This window comes from Muscardinus avellanarius, assembly GCF_963383645.1.
Source record: "Muscardinus avellanarius genome assembly, chromosome: 1".
NCBI classification, from domain to species: Eukaryota; Metazoa; Chordata; class Mammalia; order Rodentia; family Gliridae; genus Muscardinus; species Muscardinus avellanarius.
The window spans coordinates 220728518-220749122 of record NC_137786.1 but is presented as its reverse complement, the minus strand read 5'-3'; the positions used below and the strand labels follow the sequence as shown (position 1 = coordinate 220749122).

The following is a 20605-nucleotide window of genomic DNA, read 5'->3' as shown; positions in this document are numbered from 1 at the left end:
AGGGTCTCATCGGGTGTGGCAGTGCGCACTTGTAATTGTGAGGCTGAGACAGGAGGATCACAGGATTGCAGCCAGCCGCAGCTACTTAGTGAGGCCCTCTGCAACTTGGTGAGACCTTTTTTCAAAATAAAGAATAAGGGCTGGGTGTGGTGGTGCATGCTTGTAATTCCAGCATTTGAGAGGCTGAGACAAGAGGATCAGAGGCCAGCCTCAGCTATTATTAGTGAGGCCCTTTGCAAGTCAGCAAGACCCCCGTTTCAAAACAAAGAATAAAAAATAGGGCTGGGGGTGTAGCTCGGAGGTAGAATGCCCCTGAGTTCCATTCCCAGTTAGCAAAAAAAAAAAAAAAAAAAAAAAAAAAAGAAGAAGAAGAAGCAGGGTCTCATTAAGTTGCAAAAGCTGCCCATGAATCTGCGACCTCATGATTCGGCCTTCAAAATACTGGGATTACAAGCATGTGCCACCACTCCCAGCTCACTTTATTTATTTACTTATTTTGTACTGGGCTATACCCCCAGTCCATTTTTACTTTTCATTTGGAAACAGGATTTTGCTAAGTTGCTAAGGATGGCTTTGAACCTGCAATCCTCCTATCGCAGCCTCCCAAGTGCCAGATCAGTGGCATGTGCGTTTGCTGGCCGGCCCTGTCCCATCCTTCTCTCCTTCCAATCTCCCCTCCAGGGGCCATGCTGCTGCTCCTGCTGGGCCTGCTGGGCCCAGGTGCTTGCTGGGCACTGGGCCCGGCCGCGGGCCCGGGCTCCTCCGAGCTGCGCTCAGCCTTCTCGGCAGCACGCACTACCCCCTTGGAGGGCACGTCGGAGATGGCGGTGACCTTCGACAAGGTGTACGTGAACATCGGGGGCGACTTCGACGCGGCCACCGGCCAGTTCCGCTGCCGCGTGCCCGGCGCCTACTTCTTCTCGTTCACCGCGGGCAAGGCCCCGCACAAGAGCCTGTCGGTGATGCTGGTGCGCAACCGCGACGAGGTGCAGGCGCTGGCCTTCGACGAGCAGCGGCGGCCCGACGCGCGCCGCGCCGCCAGCCAGAGCGCCATGCTGCAGCTCGACTACGGCGACACGGTGTGGCTGCGGCTGCACGGCGCCCCGCAGTACGCGCTGGGCGCGCCGGGCGCCACCTTCAGCGGCTACCTGGTGTACGCCGACGCCGACGCCGACGCGCATGCGCGCGCGGGCCCCGAGCCGCGCTCGGCCTCCTCGGCGGCGCGCACGCGCAGCCTGCTGGGCTCGGACGCGCGCCCGGAGCCGCGCTCGGCCTTCTCGGCGGCGCGCACGCGCAGCCTGCTGGGCTCGGACGCGCGCCCCGGGCCGCGCCACCGGCCGCTCGCCTTCGACACCGAGCTCGTCAACATCGGCGGCGACTTCGACGTGGCGGCCGGCGTGTTTCGCTGCCGCCTGCCCGGAGCCTACTTCTTCTCCTTCACGCTGGGCAAGCTGCCGCGCAAGACGCTGTCGGTGAAGCTGATGAAGAACCGCGACGAGGTGCAGGCCATGATTTACGACGACGGCGCGTCTCGGCGCCGCGAGATGCAGAGCCAGAGCGTGATGCTGGCGCTGCGGCGCGGCGACGCCGTCTGGCTGCTCAGCCACGACCACGACGGCTTCGGCGCCTACAGCAACCACGGCAAGTACATCACCTTCTCGGGCTTCCTGGTGTACCCCGACCTCGCCCCCTCGGGCCCGCCGGGCCGCGGGGCCCCCGAGCTCTGACCCGGCCACGGCCGGGGCTGCATGCCGGGCCGGGATCTGACCGCGCCGCGCCCGCCTGACGACGCCAATAAAGTGGGCCTGCGCCCCCAGCCCCGGCTCTGCTCTGTGCTGACTGCGGCGCCTTTGCGGGGGTGGGCGGGGTGGGGGGCAGGAGGGGGTAATTTAACCTAATGCATTGAGGGGGATCTCCCTTAGCGTCCCTGTCCAGCCCAGCTGCCCGTCAGCTCCTCTTGGACTTGAGACTTTATTCCCAGGGCCCCGACGATTCCTTTCAGTCCGATTCCTTTCAGTGGCATTATCCCACTACCCCACTGTGGGCACAGGATTCCAGAAGGCCATGGGAATGTGATGAGGGCTTGCTCTGCCTCCTGCCCTCTCAGCAGGGGGAGCGTGATTTCCTTAGGTAGGACCTGGGTTAGACAGTTTACTCTCCGACACTGAATGACATGGGCTCCAGGAGGCCAGAACAGAGCTTTTTATGGGAAGAGCTACACAGAAGCCAGACCCCGCCTACCCAGCCCTCATAAGTTTCTCAGAATGAATCCTATTCCAGCCTCATTCGTTCCTTGAGATGTTCACCTGCAGCTTGTTGGGATTAAACAAAAGACGTTTTATGCCTCATTCTACCCAAAGATGTTAATGTTTTCTAGCTGCTTCCACCCAGCTCCTCCAAAAGACAGAGTCAAGGAGTCCAATCTGTGTTTCAGGCCCAGAAGGGGAATTTGCAGGCCCAGGGCCGTCAGAGCCTTGGTCAGGTTTGAAAGGAATATCGAAATTAGGACCGGGCGCTGAGCTTACAGGATTCCTAAAGGTTCCACAGGACCCCTCACACACTGCAGGGTAGGAGTTGGAGGGTCTGATCTGAACCTAGGTGAGGCAGCTTCCCTTTCAGCATCCCTTAAGCACACTTCTCTAACCTAGCCCCACCACACACATGCTGCCTGAGAGGCCTGCGTAGCTCTGCCTGCTGCCTGGACCCAGGCCTTGGGATCTTAGCCTATCAGGATCCAGAAAGCAAAGCATGAGTTGGAGGGATGGTCAGGGTGTAAGCCAAGTCAGAAGTCCTGAGTGGGAAAATCCAGGTGCCAGATGGAAGCACCTGCCCAGGATGGGTCTGGCTCCTGTTAGGGTTGAGGGAGGTGATAGCAGGTAAAAGGGAAGGGTCAGGGGAAGGTGTCAAGGATGGAGGCCCAGGGCCCTAGCCAAGGGGGCTGGTCCTGGGGGCAAAATCCCTTGCACAGGTCCCAGAGTGTTTCCTGTGCCAGGAGGGCGAAGACCTGGGCCCAGCGACCCCTCTCCTCAGCCTCACCAGCTGCATGGAGCCGGTAGACGCAGGATAGGCCTGTGAGAAGCAGCTGTTCAAAGTCCCAGGGGCTAAGTGGAGGCCCCTTCCGCTGGTCCTGGAGCTCCTGCAGCTGCTGCTCAGCACCCTCCAAGTCCTTGGGCACTTGGTGCTGCAGAAGGAACCCGAGGCGGCGACCTGGACGTGTGGATGCTAGTTCCTCATCCTGGATGTGCAGCTGGCCCATGGCATCCAGCTCCAGACCCGCCCAGAGCAGCTGCAAGGGGAGCCATTTAAGGGATGGGTTGTGGCCTTAATATCAGGGCAGGGAGCAAGTGTGGGCCAGGGGCATAAGCGGGCAGTAGGACCCAGGCTGGGTTGTCCCCCACCCCCAGCAGGCCCACCCTGAGATACCCCCTTCCCAGCCCTGAGCTTAGGGAGCTCTAGATACTCCCACCCCTGTGTCCCAGGCTGGGGGAATGACCTCAAACATCACTTCTGAGGCCTCTGGCTCCTGCAGGCCACCTCCCATGCTGGTGCTGTCCATGGGCTGTCCTAGGGCAACAGAGAGGAGTCAGGCCCCTGCCACACTCCACCCCGAACACCGCAGCCCCCCAGGAGTCTCTTCATCTGCCTGTTGAGGTCCCAACTGGTTCTTGTATGTACCAAGGTGCGGGAAGGTCATCTTATGCCCCCAGCTCTTGCCCTACACATACACACTGACAGTCACCCTCCCAGGCATGAGTCTTGTGATCCCAAAGTATCATACCAAGTCAGATTCCCATCTTGGTAAATGCCCAGGACTCCTCCTTAGACTTGCACAATGCCCGTGGTAAAGAGCTCCAAGCCAAAGGATCACAAGACCCTTCCCCTCCCCGCTTCCCTCCCTATATCAACCGGGAACAGCATGGCCTAAGAAAGTGCCAGGGAGCCAGGCATGGTGGCGCACACTTGTAATCCCAGCATTCGGGAAGCTAAGACAGGAGGATTGCAGGTTCCCAGACAGCCTCAGCTACTTAGGCCCTCCGCACCCTAGTGAGACCCTATTTGAAAATAAAGACTAAAAAATAAGGGTGGAGGGTGTAGTTCAGAGGTAGAATGCCCCTGGGTTCCATTCCCCGTACCACACACAAAAAAAGTGCCAATGATCTTCCCCAAAGGATGAGGACCTGTGTGTGCGTGTGTGTGTGTGAGTATGTGCGCGTGCGCACGCTGCTGGGGGTTGAACCAAGGGCCTTGAATATGCTAGGCAAGTGCTCTGCCACTTAGCTATACCCCCAACCCTTTTATTATTTTAGGACAGGGTCTCCCTGAGTTGCCCAGTTTGGCCTCAAACTCATGATCCTCTTGCCTCAGCCTCCTAAGTAACTGGGATTGTAGACTTGGTGAGATAAGCACCTCTTTGATAAGATCCTACATTTGTGGGCGGGAGTGATACTGAGAATACAGGGGCATTCTACCTCTGAGCTATAGCACATGCCCCATTTATTTTTTATTTTGAAACAGGGCCTTGCTAAGTTGCTGAGGCTGGCCTTGAACCTTTGATCCTCCTGGCTCGGCCTCCCAAGTACTGGGATTACTGATGGTGCCACCTTGCCAACTCTGCCTGCTCCTCAGTAGTGGATTATGTGCAAGGCAGGGAGGACGGGGCAGGGCATCTGTTGCAGTTCCTCTATCCCATACCATGGGGTGTTGCCAAGCCTTTGCAATGACTATCCCAAGCCCAGAGCAAGTCAAGAGACCCTGCTTCAGACATAGCTGGAATAAGGCCAGGGCCCACCTCTGTCTGGGACCAGCATTACACACACCTCGGCTGTCTCTGTAGGCTTCCCCGAGACCTTTCCAGTCCTGAGAGAGGGGCCCACACCATTCACCACTGCAGCACACATCAGTCTAGTACCCAGCAGGCCCACAGTTCCTCTCTCTGTGAGCCTCAGGTAGAGCCAACTGTAAGTGCTAGTATCCAGCAGCAGCCTTTCATGGCTACTCTCCACCCACCCTGAAGCCCCCGTACCTGCATGATGCTGGGTTGTAGTCACTCCAGGGAGGAGGCAAATGGCTGGCCCCAGACAAGCCAGTAACTGCAGTATCCCAGCCATGCCGCACCACATCTGAGTCTGTCTCCCCAGCAGTTCTCTCCTCTCTCATCTGCCTGCCACACACCACAGCTCCAACTTTCCACTGCACGCGGCTCCAGCCTTCTGTTATGCTGTCAGTCTTCACTGCAGAATAGGGAGGGGCTGGCTGTGGCTCCGTCACTTCGCAGGGGCTCCTTCCACCCCTCAGGGTATCTTTGGTTTTGGCAATAGCAGCCTGTTCTTGTCCAGATGGGTGGGAGGCTTAGTTAATAGGAAAAAGGTGTTTGGTAGCAAACTGGTTTGGCCCTCCCAGGGGAGGAAAGATCCCAGGCATAATACTACCTTATTAACTGTTCTCACCCCCAAAACATCCTGCTACTGAGGTCAGACCCTGACACCCAGTCCAACCCAGCCTCCAGAGAGCCTCGGCCGCCAAGAGCATCAGCTGCAAAGCCCAGTGCTCCAGCTGCATGCTGGGCAGGCAGGGCGGGCCCCACAGAAGGCAGAGCCTAGCGCTCCCATTTCAGGCAGCCACAGGCAGACAGACCCTAGACCAGCTGGGTTAGGAATACTGTTTCCTGGAAGACAGACAAATCTGCAGCTCCTCAGTGCCCCAGGCCTGGGACCTCCCCTACTTGCAAACATTTTTGGTTCAGGCGAGAAACACAGCAGATTCCTTTACCCAAAAAATTATGGGCTACCAGGCTACAGGGAGGACATAAGGTTCAAGACTCAAAAATGGCTGAGTGTGGTGGCATGTGCTTCTAATCCCAATACTTGGGAGGCTGGTAGGAGGAGTGCAGGTTCGAAGACAGCCTCAGCAGTAGTGAGACTCTGATCAACCTAGCAAGACCCTGTTTCAAGGCAAAAAATAAAATAGGGCTGGGGGTTTTGCTCAGAAGCAGAATGCCAAGCCAGGCATGGTGGTGCATGCTTGTAATCCCAGCATTTGGGAGGATGAGGCAGGAGTGCAGTTTGTGGGCAGCCTCAGCTACTGAGGCCCTTTGCAACTCAGTGAGGCAGTTTCAAAATAAGGAATAAAAACTAGGGCTGAGGGTGTTGCTTGGAGGTAGAATGCCTCTGGGTTCCATCCCCATACTGCAAAAAAAAAAAAAAAAAAAAAGAAAAAGAAAATAGAATGCCCCAGAGTTTAATTCCCAGCAACACACACGCACACACACACACACACACACGAGAGAGAGAGAGAGAGAGAGAGAGAGAGAGAGAGAGAGAGAGAGAGAGAGAGAGAGAGAGAGAGAGAGGAGACAGACAGACAGACAGACAGACTAAAAATGAGCTGAGGTGAGATGCCCTTCTAGGCTGCTGACTCCTGGAACTGTATGGATGTTTGGGTGGGAGGAGAGTAGATGGGGTTTCCCTGGCTCCACTGCAGGGGGAGGGACCGAATTCAGCAGCTGTCACCATAAAGAGGCTTTCCCATTTGTTGAGACCCTCCAGATCTCATCAGAAGCCATGCCACACCCATCTTGAACCCAGTGGACTGAGTGCTTTCTTCAGCTCTAGAATTCCTAAGAAACACATCCAAGCCGGGCAGGTGGTGCACGCTTGTAATCCTCACGCTTGGGAGGCTGAGACAGGAGGATCGCAGAGGTTCGAAGCCAGCCTCAGCTTAGGCTTTCAGCAACTTAGTGAGACCCTGTTTCCAAATAAAATAGAAAAAAGATCAGGGAGTATAGCCCGGAGGTAGAAAGCCTCTGGGTTCCACCCCCAGTACCACCAAAAAAAAAAAAAAAAAAAAAAAAAAAAAAAAAAAACGAAACACATCCAGGCCCACAGGTCAGAATTTAAGTCCATTAAAAGGCCGGGCATGAAGCCAAGCATGGTGGTGCACACTTGTAATCTCCGCGCTTGGGAGGCTGACGCAGGAAGATTGCACAGGTTCAAAGCCAACATCAGCTACTTAGCGAGGCTCTCAGCAACTTAGACCCCGTTTCCAAATAAAATATAAAAATATGTCTGGGAGAATAGCCTGGAGGTAGAAAGGCTCTGGGTTCCACTCCCAGTACCACCCCCCCCAAAAAAAAAAGAAAAAGAAAAAAGAAAAAAGCTGGGCATGGTGGCGCACGCTTGTAATCCCAGCATTCGGGAGAATGAGACCTGAGGATCACGATTCACCGACAGCCTCAGCTACTTAGTGAGGCCCTCTGCAACTCAGTGAGACCCGGTTTCAACATAAAGAATAAAAAATAGGGCAGGGTGTGTAGCTTGGAGGTCGAATGCCCCTGGGTTCCATCCCCAGACCCGCAAAAAAAAAAAAAAAAAAAAAAAAAAAGCCGGGCAAGGCGGCGCATGCTTGTAATCCCAGCATTGAGGAGGCTGAGACCAGATGATCACAGTTCGTGGACAGCCTCAGCTACTTACTGATGCCCCCTGCAACTTAGTGAGACCCTGTTTCAAAATAAAAAATAGGGCAGAGGGTGTACCTTGAAAGTCAAATACCCCTGGGTTTCATCCCCAGACTTGGAAAAAGAAAAAAGAAGAAAAAGTCAAGCATACCAGGCATGGTGGCGCACACTATGATCCCAGTACTTGGGAGGTTGTGACAGGAGGATCACAGGTTCGCAACCAGACTCAGATACTTAGTGAGAGCCTGTTTCAAAATAAAGAATAATAAAAAAAAAAAAAAAAGCTGGAGGGGTTGCTTAAAGGTAGAATGCCCCTGGGCTCAATCCCCAGAGTTGAAGGGGGGGGGGGGCCCAGGCATGGTGGTACCAGGCTGTAATCCAGTATTTGGAAGGCTGAGACAAGAGAATCACAATGCAAGGAAAGCCTTAGCAAGTAGTAAGTCTCTCATCAATCTATTCAAGACCCTGTTTCAAAATAAAATAGGACCTAGGGGATGTAAAATGCCCCTGGGTTCAGTACCTAGGACCACACACAAAAAAAAACCCACACAGGAAGTGTTGAGTCTAAGTAGGAATTTATTTACACAGACAATCATAGATAAGACACTCTCTAGGATCCATATGCCTTCCTTGGAGCTATTTGGCTTCTGGCTTCTTGTCTCCAGCTTCAAGTTTGAGACTCTCCGGGGGCTGGCGATAGGCAGGGAAGGCCTCCCAGGGGCTGTTCAGGTCAAACTTGCGGAACTCTTGGGCCAACTCCACTGGTTCAGCCACCACCCGCTTCACCTCATCGTCATAGCGTAACTGCAGGAGCAAAAGACAGGTCTGAGCATGGAGGAAAGCCCCGAGAGAGCTATTACAGAGCCCATTTTTCACCAGGGGTGCCCCTGCTCCATCTTTATGTCCCTGCTCCAGCCTTTCCAGGCTGTCAATAAATCTCAATCCACACCCAAGCATGGTGCCACATGCCTGTACTCCCAGTACTTGGAAGGCTGATATAGGAGGATCATAGGTCCTTTTTTTTTTGGTGGTGCTGGGGATGGAACCCAGGGGCTTTCTACCTCTGGTCTACATTCCCAGACCTATTTTATATTTTATTTGGAAATAGGGTCTCATTAAGTTGCTGAGAGCCTCACTAAGTAGCCGAGGCTGGCTTCGAACCTGTGCAATCCTCCTTTCTCAGCCTCCCAAGTGCTGGGATTTTAAACCTGCATCACCTCGCCTGGTATATCATAGGTTCTAGGACAGACTCAGCAAGTAGCCAAACTATCATCAACCTAGTGAGATCATATTAAAACAAAAATAAATAAATAAATAAATAAATAAATAAATAAATAAATAAAAAGGGCTAGGATGTCGCTTGGAGGTACAGTGCTCCTGGGTTCAATACCATTACCACAAAAAAACCTAAATCAAAACAAAACATAATGTGTGGGATTCCAAAATGGTTTGTCTTTCATGTTCTGCTGGCACCATTTGAACTCCTCGGCCATCTCTTCAGGAACTGTGATCCCTCTTCCAGCAAAACTGACTGCTCGCCTATCCACATTCTCCTCAGGTAGTGGTAAGCATTTGTGTAGGCTTAGGAACAGAGGCGACTGCAAGGAGTATATCTAAACCAAGACTTGCATCAATTTCACGCCCTTGTGGCCTTGGTATTTTCATGGTCAAAATCTAGAGCTCACTGGGCGTGGTGGTGCACGCCTGTAATCCCCGCGCTTGGGAGGCGGAGACAGGAGGATTGCGCTGGCTTAAGAGACCCTGTTTCCAAATAAAAAAGTTAAAAAATAGGTCTGGGAGTGTAGCCCGTGGGAGTGTAGCCCGGAGGTAGAAGGGCTTCCAGGAACCCCAGTACCACCAAAAAAAAAAAAAAAAAAAAAAAAATCTAGAGCTCACGCCAGTGGCACACACTTGGAATGGTTTGAAGGCAGACTCAGCAGCTAAGTTTCCCAGCAACTTAACAAGATCCTGTTTCCATATAAAAATATCTGAGGGTGTAAAAAAAAAAGTTACATTGGCACAAAATCCAATATAATAATAAATACTGCCAGCACCACTGCAATTCTTTTTTTTTTTTTTTTTTTTGCAGTACTGGGGATGATGGAACCCAGGGGCATTCAACCACTGAGTGACACCTGTAGCCCTATTTTTTATTCTTTATTTTGAAACAGGGTCTCACTGAGTTGCAAAGGGCCTCACTAAGTAGCTGAGGCTGTCCACGAACTGCAATCCTCTTGTCTCAGTCTCCCAAAAACTGGAATTACAATGCGCCACCACACCCGGATATCCACTGTAATTCTTTTTTTTTTGTGGGTTTGGGGATGGAACCCAGGGACATTTGACTTCCGATCTATATCCCCTGCCCTATTTTTTATTCTTTTAGTTTGAAACAGGGTCTCTTTAAGTTGCAGAGAGCCTCACTAAGTAGCTGAGGCTGTACGCGAATTGCAATCCTCCGGTCTCAGCCTCCCGAATGCTGGGATTACAAGCGTGCGCCACCACGCTCAGCTTTCCACTGTAATTCTTTTTTTTTTGCGGGTCTGGGGATGGAACCCAGGGGCATTTGACCTCCGAGCTACAACCCCAGCCCTATTTTTTATTGTTTATTTTGAAACCGGGTCTCACTGAGTTGCAGAGGACCTCACTAAGTAACTGAGGCTGTCCGCGAACCGCAATCCTCCAAGTCTCAGCCTCCCGAATGCTGGGATTACAAGCGTGCGCCACCACGCCCAGCTCCCACTGTAATTCTTCATAAGGCCCTTGTAAGAACATGCTATCTGTCTCACCTCTGTGACCATTCTTGAGGGTGGGATAGTTAGTGTTCTCCTTGCCAAGTGATTTCTGGAGATCCAGGGCAGGAAAAATAATCCTCTACTTTTCAGGGATTGGGGTAGACTGTGTCCTTAAGGCTGACATGATTATTAAAATGGTTATTATGAGAGCCTGGGGTGGTGGTGCACGCTTGTAATCCCAGCACTTGGGAGGCTGAGACTGGAGGATCGCAAAGGTTTGAAGCCAGCCTCAGGTACTTATTGAGACTCTCAGCAATTTAGTGAGACCCTGTTTCAAAATAAAGAATAAAAAAAATAAAAAAATAGGGCAGGGGGTGTGGCTTGCAGGTTGAATGCCCCTGGGTTCCATCCCCAGACCTGCCAAAAAATAAAAATAAAGTCTGAGGGTATAGCTTGGAGGTAGAATGCCCCCAGGTTCCAACACACACACACACACTCATTCTCTCTCTCTCTCTCTCTCTCTCTCTCTCTCTCTCTCTCTCTCTCCCTCTCCCTCTCCCTCTCCCTCTCCCTCTCCCTCTCCCTCTCCCTCTCCCTCTCCCTCTCCCTCTCCCTCTCTCTCTCACTCACTCACTCACTCTAGGGCTGGGGTATAGTTTGGAGGTAGAATGCCCCTGAGTTCCATCCCAGTACCACAAAAAAAAAAAAAAAAGTCATTATAATAAAAGCTACCACAAACTGACATTATGGTATACAGTATAGCAGGATTTACACATATATTTAATGCTTACCACAGGTCACTTAAGTGCTATTTTTTGTTTGTTTTTTCAGTACTGGGGATTGAACCACCAGGGGTCATTCTACTTCCAAGTTACACCCCCAGTCCTATTTTTATTCTTATTTTGAAATAGGGTCTCACTAAATTGCGGAGGGCTAAGTACCTGAGGCTGTCCACAAGCCTGTGATCCTCCGGTCTCAGCTTCCCAAGTACTGCGATTACAAGCGTGCACCCCACACTCAACTCACTTAGGTGCTATCACTATCATACAGATGAGAAAACTAAATCAGTCAAATTAAGCTTGCCCCAGATTTACAAAAATGAAGGTAGGGTTTGAATACAAATCCCATGCTTCTATTATTTCCCCCTTTTTTGTGGTACTGGGGATTGAAGCCAGGGGCAGGCATTCATCTTCTGAGGGGCATTCTACCTCTGAGTTACACCTCTAGCCCTAGTCTTTATTCTTTATTTTGAAACAGTCTCACTGAGTTGCAAAGGGCCTCACTAAGTAGCTGAGGCTGTCCTTGAACCATAATCCTCCTGTCTCAGCCTCCCAAATGCTGGGATTACAAGCATGCACCACCATGCCCAGCTTTCTTTTCTTTTTCTTTTTTTTTTTTGGGGGGGGAGGGTGGTATTGGGGGTGAAACCCAGGGACTTTCTACCTCCGGGCTATACTCCCAGACCTATTTTATATTTTATTTGGAAACAGGGTCTCACTAAGTTGCTGAGAGCCTCACTAAGTAGCTGAGGCTGACTTCGAACCTGTGCGATCCTCCTGTCTCAGCCTCCCAAGTGCTGGGATTACAAGTGTGCGCCACCACGCCCGACTTTATTTTCATTTTGAAACAGGATTTCACTGAATTGCCAAGGGACTTGCTAAATTGTTAAGGCTGATCTAGAACCTGTGATCCTCCTGTCCCAGCCTTCTAAGAACTAGGACAACAGACATGCACCACATGCCCGGCTTTTTTTATTTTTTTTTTTGTGGTACTGGGGTTCCTGGAAACCCTGGCTTCGAACCTGTGCGATCCTCCTGTTTCTGCCTCCCAAGCGTGGGAATTACAAGCATGTGCCACCACGCCTGGCCCATTATTTCTTATTCTGTTTTTTTTTTTTTTTTTTTTTTTTCCTTGCGGTACTAGGGATGAAACCCAGGGGCACTGTACCTCCGAGCTACACCCCCAGCCCTATTTTTTAGTATTTTTTACTTTTTATTTACTATTTATTTTATTTTTGGTGGTACTGGGGGTGGAAACAGGAGGCTTTCTACCTCTGGCTATACTCCAAGACCTATTTTATATTTTATTTGGAAACAGGGTTTCACTAAGTTGCTGAGAGCCTCACTAAGTAGCTGAGGCTGGCTTCGAACCTGTGCCATCCTCCTGTCTCAGCCTCCCAAGCACGCGCCACCATGCCTGGCTGTCTTTATTTATTTTTGGTGGTACTGGGGTTCCTGGAAGCCCTTCTACCTACGGGCTACACTCCCAGACCTATTTTTACATTTTTATTTGGAAACAGGGTCTCCTAAGCCAGCACGGCTGGCTTCGAACCTGCGCGATCCTCCTGTCTCTGCCTCCCAAGCGCGGGGATTACAAGCGTGCGCCACCACGCCCAGCTCTTTCTTTTTTGAAACAGGGTCTCACTGAGTTGCCAAGGGCTTTGCTATGTAGCTGAAGCTGTCTGTGAACCGCAATCCTCCTGCCTCAGCCTCCAGAATGCTGGGATTACTTTGAAACAGGGTCTCACTAAAGTCCTGAGTGCTGGCCTTGAACTACAGTCCTCCTGTTTCATTTTTCCAATTAGTGAGACTATAGGGATGCATCACTACACTTGGCTAAGAGACCATGCTTTTTGTGTGTATGGTACTGGGGATTTAACCCAGGAACATTCTACCTCTGAGCTATAGCCCCAGCCCTATTTTATTTTTTATTTGGAAACAGAGTCTCAAGGTAGATAAAAGCCTCACTAAATTGCTAAAGCTGGCTTTAAACCTGCCATCCATCTGTTTCAGCCTCCTAAGTAATGGAATTATAGGTGTGCGCCTCCATGTCTAGCAAACCCATATTTTATTTTTGGTGGTACTGGGGATTGAACCCAGGGGCAGTCTACCTGCAAATTATACCCCCAGCCCTATTTTTTATTCATTATTTTGAAACAGGGTCTCACTGAGTTGCAGAGGGCCTCACTAAGTAGCTGACTGGTTGCAAACCTGAGATCTTCCTGTCTCAACCTCCCAAATGCTAAGATTACAAGGGTGTGCCACCACGCCCAGTGTGGAACCCATTCTTTTTCTTTTTTTGATGGTACTAGGAATGGAACCCAGGGGCCTTCTACCTCCAGGCTACGCTCCCAGATCTATTTTATATTTTATTTGGAAACAGGGTCTCTTAAACCAGCTGAGGCTGGCTTCGCGATCCTCCTGTCTCAGTCTCCCAAGCACAGGGATTACAAGCCTGCGCCACCACACCCAGCTAGAACCCAATCTTTTAAACTGCCACAATCCACAGATCCTGCCAAGTCCAGGACCCACCCACTCCAGGTTCCACCCAGTTTCAAGGCTCCTACCTCAACATAACCAGACAGGGGGAAGTCTTTCCGGAAAGGATGTCCCTCAAAGCCATAATCTGTCAGGATCCTTCTTAGGTCAGGGTGGTTAGCAAAGAAGACTCCAAACATGTCCCAGATCTAGAAAAGAGAGGTTCTCAGGCCTGCAGCCCACTGGCTAACAAAAGACACATGGGGCTGACTGCATCCATAGTTTCAACCAATTCTGTAAGTGGCCCAGAGGCAGGGCCCACCCTGTCCACTCACCTCCCTCTCATACCAGTTGGATGCCTTGAACACAGAAACCGTGGACTCAATGGGTGTCAGCTCATCTGTATAGGTCTTCACACGGATGCGTGAGTTGAAACGCAAAGACAGCAGGTTGTAGACAATCTAGGGAGAACAGAGGGAGCTGAAGACCAAAAGAGCCATTGCTTGAGGGGTATGGATAAGTGTCTCTGAGAAAGCATATGTGAGGTTATAGGGTGGGTTAGGGCTCCCACCTGTGACCCTGCTTTCTATTTGAAGCTCAAAAACTCAAGATGTTGCTGTACTTATAACTACATGCAGAGGCCTAGGCCACAGCTGTGGCTCAGCATGTCTGTGTCTGGAAGATCTCCTCGGTCACCTGCCTCAAATCCTCAGAGGCTAATTCCTGATCTACTCATTTGGTAAGATGGCATAGTGTTAGCTGGACGTGGTAGCACAAACTTGTAATCCCAGCATTCAGGAGGCTGAGACTGGAGGATCATGGTTCTAGACAGCCTCAGCTACTGAGTGAGGCCCTCTGTAACTTAGTGAGACCCTGTTTCTTTCTTTTTTTTTTTTTTTTGTGGTACTGGGGGGTAGAACCCAGAGGCTTTCTACCTCCGGGCTATACTCCCAGACCTATTTTATATTTTATTTGGAAACAGGATCTCACTGTACCTGAGGCTGGCTTTGAACATGTGCGATCCTCCTGTTTCCCAAACGCGGGGATTACAAACATGTGCCACCATGCCCAGCGAGACCCTGTTTCAAAATAAAGAATATGAAGCTAGGCATGGTGGTGCACGCTTGTAATCCCAGCATTTGGGAGGCTGAGACAAGAGGATCGCGGTTCGCGGCCAGCCTCAGCTACTTAGTGAGGCCCTCTACAACTGAGTGAGACCTGGTTTCAAAATAAAGAATAAAAACTAGGGCAGGGGTTGTAGCTTGGAGGTCGAATGCCCCTGGGTTCCATCCCCAGACCAGCAAAAAAAAAAAAAAAAAAAAATATATATATATATATATATAAAATCTGGGCGTGGTGGCGCACACATGTAATCCCAGCATTTGGGAGGCTGAGACTGGAGGATTCGGTTGTTCATGGCCAGACTCAGCTACTTAGTGAGGGCTTCTGCAACTTAGTGAGACTCTGTTTCAAAATAAAGAATAAAAAATAGGTCAGTAGGTGTAGCTTGGAGGTTGAATGTCACTGGGTTCCATCCTCAGACCCACACACACACAAAATAATAAAATAAAATAAAGAAAGAAAGAATATAAAAAATATAAAAAAAATAGAGCAGGGGATGTAGCTTGGAGGTCAGATACCTCTGGATTCCATCCCCAGTACAAAAAAAAAAAGAAAAAAAAAAAGAAAAGAAAAAATAGTGTTGATATATAATGTCTACATATTATAAGCTATATCATATGTAAACACACAAAACATATTTATATGTTTATAATATATATTCAATATGTTTTTTTTTCCCCGGGTCTGGGGATGGAACCCAGAGGCATCCGACCTCCGAGCTACACCCCCTGCCCAATTTTTTATTCTTCATTTTGAAACAAGGTGTCACTGAGTTTTGGAGGGCCTCACTAAGTAGCTGAGGTTGTCCATGAACTGCTATCTTCTGGTCTCAGCCTCCCAAATACTGGGATTACAAGCATGCGCCACCATGCCTGGCTCAATATGTTTTTATTTACTTACTGTGGCACTAGTGATTAACCTAGGGCATTCTACCTCTAAGTTATGCCACCAGCCTGATTTTCTTATTTGGAAACAGGATCTCCTTAATTTATGGAGAGCCTCACTAAGTAGCTGAGGCTGTCCGCAGACCACAATCCTCCGGTCTCAGCCTCCCGAATGCTGGGATTACAAGTGTGTGTCACTATGCCCGGCTTAGCTTTGAACCTTTGATTCTCCTGTGTCAGCCTCCCAAGTACTGGGATTACAAGTGTGTGCCACCACCTCTGGCTCCCACTTGTGTTTAAAATATTCCACTGAATATCTTACGTACTATCCACAATAAGTTTTTTTTTTTTTTTTTGGTACTGGAAATTAAACCCAGGAGACTTCCATTGCCAAGCTATACTCCAGACATATTTTATATTTTATTTTAAAATAGGGTCATGTCTTGCTACATTGCCAAGGCTGTACTCCAACCTGTGGTCATCCTGAGAGGCTGAGACAGGAAGATCACAGGTTCTTGGCCAGCCTCAGCTAATTAATAAGATCCTCTGCAATTTACTGAGACCCCATTTCCAGATAAAGAATAAAAAAAAAGGGCTGGGGGTGTGTGGCTTGGAGGTAGAATGCCCCTGAGTTCCATCCTAAATACCACACACACAATAAAAAGTTCTGTCCTGATTCCCCAAACTTCAACCTGTTGACCGACCTCAAAACGGTTCTGCCGAGTTGGTATGTCCACTGCTGTTAAGTCAGCCAAGGATTTGAATTGTGCGTTGCTATGATCCCTGAGGAAAGTTAGCACTGGGATGACTCCATCAGGATGTATACAGATCTCTAACTCGTTGAAGCAGGTCACCTGTAGACAAAGAAGTGGAGAAGGAAACAAGTGCTACTGAGGGAAGGGCTACCGAGAAGGAATCACTTGTTTTAAGGTAGAGAAAGGAGGATGTATAATTTCTTTTAAGTGAGGCAACACTCCTACATCCCCTGAGGAGATGGTTCTTTCTTGACCCAGACTTAAACAACTGTAGTATTACCTGAACTTGTTGGACATACTTGGGCAGGATTTCAGCCACGTATTCTCCAAAGGCCGAGAGCTGCTTGTGGACCACATCACTCTGCGGTCTGACAGTGGCTGGAAGGGAGAGGCACACTTAACCAAGGGACGGGGAAGGCAGCAACCACGCACATCTCGTTTTTGGGCTTCTAAAAGGATCACATCAGAGGGCTCCCTACAGAATCTGTATGTGTGTGTGGTACTGGGGATAGAATCCAGGGGCATTCTACCTCCAGGCTACACCCCCAGACCGATTTTATTTGGAAACAGGGTCTCACTAAATTGCTTAGAGCTTTACTAAGTAGCTGAGGCTAGCTTCAAATCTGCCCAATCTTCCTGCTTCAGCCTCCCAATACTGGGATCACAAGTGTGTGCTACCACACCTGGCTTCCCTACAGAATCTTAATAAAGGTGCAAGTAGAATGTTCCTCTTCTAGGTCTGGAAAGTGATGAAAACTTGGAGAAAAATGCAAACTGACCTAAAGAGTACACAGACTCCTCTTATTAGAGTTGGGATGTTTTGCTTTTTTTTGAAACCGTTCAACTCTCATTGAAGAAAAAAAGGGTTTTCTTTTTTTTTTTTTTGTGGGTGAGTTTATCAATAAAAAACTGAAGCCAAAAAAGGGATAAAAGCCAGGGCTAGTCAGGCATGACGGTGCACACTTGTAATCCCAGCATATGGGAGGCTGAGACCGGAGGATCATGGTTCATAGACAGCCTCAGCTATTTAGTGAGACCCTTCATAACTTCGTGAGACCGTTTCGAAATATAGAATAAGCCGGGCGTGGTGGCGCACGCTTGTAATCCCAGCATTCGGGAGGCTGAAACCTGGAGGATCGCGGTTCGCGGACAGCCTCTGCAACTCAGTGAGACCCAGTTTCAAAATAAAAGAATAAAAACTAGGGCAGGGGGTGTAGCTCGGAGGTCAAATGCCCCTGGGTTCCATCCCCAGACCCACAAAAAAAAAAAAAAAAATATATATATATATATAATAAAAATAAGAAGCCGGGTGTGGTGGCGCACGTTTGTAATCCCAGCATTCGGGGGGCTGAGACCGGAGGATCACGGTTCATGAACAGCCTCAGCTACTTAGTGAGGCCTCTTGCAACTCAGTGAGACCGGTTTCAAAATAAAGAATAAAAAAATACGGCAGGGGATATAGTTTGGAGTTCAAATGCCCCTGGGTTCCATCCCCAAACCCACAATATATATATATATATATATATATATATATATATATATATATATATATATATATATATATATGTAAATAAAAACAAAGATAGGAGGCTGGGCGTGGTGACGTATGCTTGTAATCCCCACGCTTGGGAGGCAGAGACAGGAGGATCGCACAGGTTCGAAGCTAGCCTCGCTGGCTTAAGAGACCCTGTTTCCAAATAAAAAAATATACAAAAAATAGGTTGGGAGTGTAGCCCGGAGGTAGAAGGGTCCATCCCTAGTACCACCAAAAAAAAAAAATAAATAAAATAAAAAATAAATAAAATAAATAAAAATAAAATAAATAAATAAATAGGGCCAGGTGTGGTGGTGCACACTTTTAATCACAGTAATCGGGAGGCTGAGATGGGAGGATCGTGATTCACGGACAGCCTTAGCTACTTAGTGAGGCCCTCTGCAACTTGGTGAAACCCTGTTTCAAAATAAAGAATACAGAGCAGGGCTGGGTGGTGCATGCTTATAATCCCAGCATTCGGGAGGCTGAGACTGGAGGATCACAGTGTGCAGACAGCTTCAGCTACTTAGTGAGACCCTATTTCAAAATAAACAATAAAACATAGGGCAGGGGTGTAGCTTGGAGGTCGATGCCCCTGGGTTCCATCCCCAGACCCCCCCCCCCAAAAAAAAAGGGCAGGGGGTCTAACTATGAGGTAGAATGCTTCTGAATTCCATTCCCAGACCCGCAAAGAAAGAAAGAGAGAAAGAAAGAGACAGGGCTTTTATTCTCAGTCTGCTTATGCTAACTTTTTGAGTGTATACATGGTACTAGGGATGGAACTCAGGGACACCTCCAAGCTACTCCCCCATCCCTATTTTATTTTTATTTTGAAACAGGGTCTTAATAGGTTGATGAGAGCCTACTTGCTGAGGCTGTCTCAAACCTGTAATCCTTGTATCTCAGCCTCTCAAGTACTGGGATTACAGGTGTGTGCCACCATGCCTGCTGACATACCTTACTATCTCCATACACTTATTCATGCAATCCTAAATCACTGGGCACTCACATATCAGGTTGGGGAAAAAATGGCTAAGTGCTTTCTGCCTTTTGGCAGCTGGCAGACCTGCTTTGTTATTCACTAGGTGTGTAACCCTGGGCATTCGTTATCTGGGCTATAACATTATTCTGATTTATAACATGTACACTAAAATACTCTATCTCACATGGCTGTTATGAGAACCAAATAACATCATTCACGGAAAGGCTTAGAAAGGTGCCTGATATACAGTAAACACTCAATTAACATGCACTACTAATGTTACTGGGCTCTAAGACCTTTTTTTTTCTCCCCACATTGGGGATTGAAGGAAGAGGCAATTTACCTGCAAGCTACACCCCTAACCCCCAGCCCTATTTTATTTTTTATTTGGAAACAGGGTCTCGCTAAATTGCTGAGGCTAGCTTTGAACTTGCGTTTCTCCTGTCTTAGACTCTCAAATACTGTTATTACAGGCGTGAGCCACTAGCCAAGCAAAAAACGGTGGCAACCTAATCAGAAGAAAAGGGGACCATGAAAACGGACGATAAACAAGGAAGGTCATAGCAGAGATCAAGGGCACGGGGGAGCTCGATGCACGGGGGAGACCAATGCAATCAGGTCTCCAAGGACAAGCAGAGATTTGCCAGAACACGGGGAAGGGCATCCTGGCTTAAGGACAAAGGGGCCCGCCGACAGTCGGGAGGCGAGCGCGGCCTGCACATACTCACGGCGCGTGTCTGCCGCGGCGCTCTCCCTCCTCACCCGCTGCCACTGCACCGAGGGTCGCCCAGCGCCTGCACGGGGAGAAAAGGCACGGCGCGCACTGTGAGGCCTAGCGCCGGGCGCGCCGCCCCTCCGACCCTGGCCTCGTCCAGCTTGCCCGGCTCACCCCTGGCCACCACGGCGGCCCCCACGAGCCCGCGCCACCAGCCCCTGGCCGCTGCGGCCGCCATGTTCCCCGGATGTACACCCGGCGCCGACGGAGAGCCCACAGGACACGGAGCCCCAAGGGCACGGACCGGAAGCGGAAAGGTGCAACGGATCTTCTTCCGGGCTGACGCGAGGCCGGAAGCAGAGGTTCCGGGTTCCGGGATGAATGGGAACGCAGGTGAGAAAGCAAGACCGACAAGTGGCAAAATCGTGAGGTGAGCGTAGCGCTACGTTCCTGTGGCGGGCTGGAGAGGAGGTGAAGGCGCAGAAGAACAGGACCGGTGAGAGGATGGGGGGCGGGCGTTCTGGCTTCTACTTTCCATCCCATCCCCCGCTCCCTGCGCTGAGCTTTTGCTAAGAGCGGGCGGGTAGGGTTCTGGGTGGGAAGAGGTTTCCCTGGCGACCGTTTCCGAGACGACTCCAGGTGCCGCGGGCGCTGCTCGGCGCGACGGGCGGCCTCTCACCCCTGTCTGGGGACAGCGGGGCTCTGTCTCGCGTCCTGGGACTGATCTTTACAGAGTCTTTAGGGCAGGGGAGTAAGGGAGGGGGCAGAAACTCAGAAGAGAGCAAAAGTGGAGCTGATAGATGTCCCAAACCAAACCCCGTGTGGAGGGCCTGGGTCCCGTGCGCCGGGGAAGACGGGACCTGGCCACAAGAACGTGAGGACCTTTTTTTGACTGCTCTGCATTCCTTCACTAGTTTCTGCTCAACGTTTTTGGTTAAAGTTTTTTTTTGGGGGGATAGGATACTGGGAGTTGAACCAAGGGGAGTTCTATGTTTTAACTACACTCTCAGGCCTTTTAATTTTTTATTCTTAAAAAAGGATTGTTTAGCGCTAAATTGCTAAGTTAGGCCGCAAACCTGTGATCTTCCTGTCTAAAGTACTTGGGAGCCGGGCGTGGTGGCGCACGCTTGTAATCCCAGGATTTGAGAGGCTGAGACCAGAGGATCGCGGT

The 20605-nt window shown here is 50.0% G+C and overlaps 3 protein-coding genes across 4 annotated transcripts; 1 reads left to right on the top strand and 2 right to left on the bottom strand.

Annotated features, from left to right (window-relative positions):
- Positions 1 to 686: 686 nt before the first annotated feature.
- C1QTNF4 (C1q and TNF related 4) lies at positions 687 to 1809 on the top strand (the record flags this gene model as incomplete). Its single annotated transcript, XM_080719118.1, has 1 exon — positions 687 to 1809. The coding sequence occupies one exon, from the start codon at positions 687 to 689 to the stop codon at positions 1725 to 1727; it is 1041 nt and encodes a 346-aa protein (XP_080575244.1). The 3' UTR covers positions 1728 to 1809.
- A 1081-nt stretch (positions 1810 to 2890) lies between these two features.
- Positions 2891 to 5108, bottom strand: FAM180B (family with sequence similarity 180 member B; the record flags this gene model as incomplete). Of its 2 annotated transcripts, XM_080704158.1 has the most annotated exons (3): positions 2891 to 3286; positions 3494 to 3564; positions 5024 to 5108. In XM_080704158.1, 3 exons carry the CDS (start codon positions 5106 to 5108, stop codon positions 2891 to 2893), a joined length of 552 nt encoding a protein of 183 aa, XP_080560284.1. The 2 variants fall into 2 exon arrangements, with proteins under 2 accessions (XP_080560284.1, XP_080560285.1); XM_080704159.1 differs by lacking the exon at positions 3494 to 3564 and having other exon boundaries at positions 2891 to 3321.
- A 2981-nt stretch (positions 5109 to 8089) lies between these two features.
- NDUFS3 (NADH:ubiquinone oxidoreductase core subunit S3) lies at positions 8090 to 19672 on the bottom strand (the record flags this gene model as incomplete). The annotated part of the gene is made up of 7 exons (XM_080708061.1): positions 8090 to 8257; positions 13532 to 13651; positions 13778 to 13903; positions 16153 to 16302; positions 16484 to 16581; positions 19448 to 19513; positions 19609 to 19672. The coding sequence occupies 7 exons, from the start codon at positions 19670 to 19672 to the stop codon at positions 8090 to 8092; spliced, it is 792 nt and encodes a 263-aa protein (XP_080564187.1).
- Positions 19673 to 20605: the final 933 nt, after the last annotated feature.